The 2,691-nt window shown below is 47.9% G+C and overlaps 1 protein-coding gene across 1 annotated transcript in view; it reads left to right on the forward strand.

Annotated features, from left to right (window-relative positions):
• LOC145418335 (thyroid transcription factor 1-like) overlaps nucleotides 1-1,123 on the forward strand; it is a 71,265-nt gene extending 70,142 nt beyond the window's left edge. The window contains exons 5-6 of the mRNA XM_080286775.1: nucleotides 14-227; nucleotides 888-1,123. Of these exons, the coding sequence (XP_080142901.1) occupies nucleotides 14-227; nucleotides 888-1,123 (450 nt within the window). The remainder of the gene's footprint in view (nucleotides 1-13; nucleotides 228-887) is intronic.
• Nucleotides 1,124-2,691: the final 1,568 nt, after the last annotated feature.

Here is a 2,691-nt window from a genome sequence, read left to right on the forward strand (position 1 = left end):
CCTTGCCTCACAGACAGCGGGATCTCCAAGGCGCGTGGCTGTTCCTGTCTTGGTGAAGGATGGAAAGCCTATGTCCAGCGAGGAGACGGAAGCCCCCTCCCACTCCACCCCCACCCCCACCCCCCTCTCCTCCCAACCCCCACCGCCCCCCCTCCACCAGCCCCCCCACCACCACGACCCCCACCACACCACACCCACCTCCTACTCCGGCGCTGTCCACCTCTCAGGTAAGCGACAAGGATAGATAAACTGATAGACAGATAGATAGACAGACAGACAGATAGACAGATAGACACAGACATATGGATAGATAGAGGAATAGATAGACAGACAGACGGATAGATAGAGGAATAGATAGACAGACAGACGGATAGACAGAGGTGGATAATAGATAAACCGATAGATAGACGTAGATAGATAGATAAAAAGATAGACAGTTGAAGATAGGATGAAGTCAAATAAGAGGGTTGCTTTGACTAGTAACCAAGGAGACTCATTCCTACCTCATAACTACTACTATTAATCACTATTATTATTATTATTATTATTATTATCATCATCATCACCACCACCACCACAACCATCATCATCATCATCACCACCACCACCACCACCACCACCACCATCTCCATCAACACCACCACCACCACCATCATCATCACCACCACCACCACCACCACCACCACCATCATCACCACCACCACCATCATCATCATCATCATCATCACCACCACCATCATCAACATCACCACCACCATCATCATCATCATCACCACCACCACCACCACCACCACCACCACCACCATCATCACCACCACCATCATCATCATCATCATCACCACCACCTCCACCATCACCACCACCACTCTTCTCCTTCTTCCCCACAGGGTCCCACGTGCTAACAGGGCTGGGTGGGGGGGGCTGCCCCTCCCCAATGATGGTGGAGCCGGGGGTGGGGGGCGTGTCTTCCTCCCCCGCCACGGCCTGCCTCCCGCCCGTGTCGTCGATAGGTGGGGAGTACGCCCGCATGACCCCGCCCACACACCACATGGTCACCCCGCCCGCCACGCCCCACAACCCGCCCAACATGTGCTACTTCCCCCTGCAGGGCCGCACCTGGTGAGACTTCCTGCCGCAACTTGCTGCAACTTGGCCGCAATTTGCGAAAACTTGCCGCAACTTGGAGCAATTTGCCGCAATTTGGCCGCAACTTGGCGCACTTTGCCGCAACTTTGCCGCAAGTTTCTGCAATGTGCCGCAACTTGGGCCAGCTTGCCGCAACCTGACGCAACTTTATGCAATTTGCCGCAACCCCCTGCAATGTGCGGCAAGTTTCCGCAATGTGACAACTCTACAACCTGTCGGGAATTGCCGCAACCTGTCGGGAATTGCCGCAACTTGCCGCAAAAAAATATCGGAACCGCAAAGAATACCTCCAAGGCTGTATTTTAAGTGGACTCCTCTTAACACCTCTTCCTTAGCGATTTATTCTGCACATAAACCTGAGTATAATCTAGGTTTTTTTTTAGTTTGGAAATATACGAAACACCTCTTCCTAAGCGATTTATTCTGCACATAAACCTGAGTATAATTTAGATTTTTTTAGTTTGGAAATTACGAAACACCTCTTCCTAAGCGATTTATTCTGCATATAAACCTGCGTATAATTTAGATTTTTTTAGTTTGGAAATATACGAAACACCTCTTCCTAAGCGATTTATTCTGCATATACACCTGAGAATCCTTTTATGTTATTGATGCAAATAATTTAGATTCTTGTACGTAACACCTTTTCCATAGCGATTTATTTTGAACCTTGCACCTTAATATCATCGTATGTGTATGGAAACAATTTAGATTTTATTAACTAGTTTGGAAATGTACCTAACACCTCTTCCTTAGCGATTTATTATTTATTTATTTATTTTATTACCATCGTGTGTGTACGAAAACAATATCGCCGGTATAATGAAATAAATAGCACAGAGGAATATGTTAAGGTCAGCAATATCCCCTAACACCGTCTCTGTAGCGATTCATTCTTATAAAGTTAACAAGATACAACTCAACCTGCCATCACCAAGAATCGAATCCACGCGCTCTCGACTCCCATAACTCATAAATCATACCCCACACACAAATAAATCGCTATGGAGAAAGTGTTAGGAAATAATACCCTATACAGAAATAAATCGCCATGGAAAAGGTGTTAGGAAATAATACCCTATACAGAAATAAGTCGCCATGGAAAAGGTGTTAGGAAATAATACCCTATACAGAAATAAATCGCTATGGAAAAGGTGTCAGGAAATAATACTCTATACAGAATTAAATCGCCATGGAAAAGGTGTTAGGAGGTCTCGAGAGGATTATCAGTAATGAGAGATACAAGGGCAGTGCTAGTGAGAAATACTAAGGGCGCGTCCACACCATATGCTTGCGGGTGTGGGTGGTGTAGGCGGGTGAGTGTGGGCGGGAGTTCTGCATCACTGAAACCCATGGAAGGTCGCACCCGCACCCGCCCGCGTCCAGTCAGGCCGCTCTATGGGTTAGTGATGCAAAACTCACTCCCACACCCGCCCACATCCACCCACAACCACTCACACCCATCCACACCTACCCGCACCTACCCGCACCTACCCACACCCACCCATAACCACCCACACCCGCCCACACCCACCCACAACAACC

The sequence above is a fragment of the Coenobita brevimanus genome, chromosome 113 (genome assembly GCF_032717465.1).
Source record: "Coenobita brevimanus isolate Jiangsu-jjx chromosome 113, ASM3271746v2, whole genome shotgun sequence".
Lineage (NCBI taxonomy): Eukaryota > Metazoa > Arthropoda > Malacostraca > Decapoda > Coenobitidae > Coenobita > Coenobita brevimanus.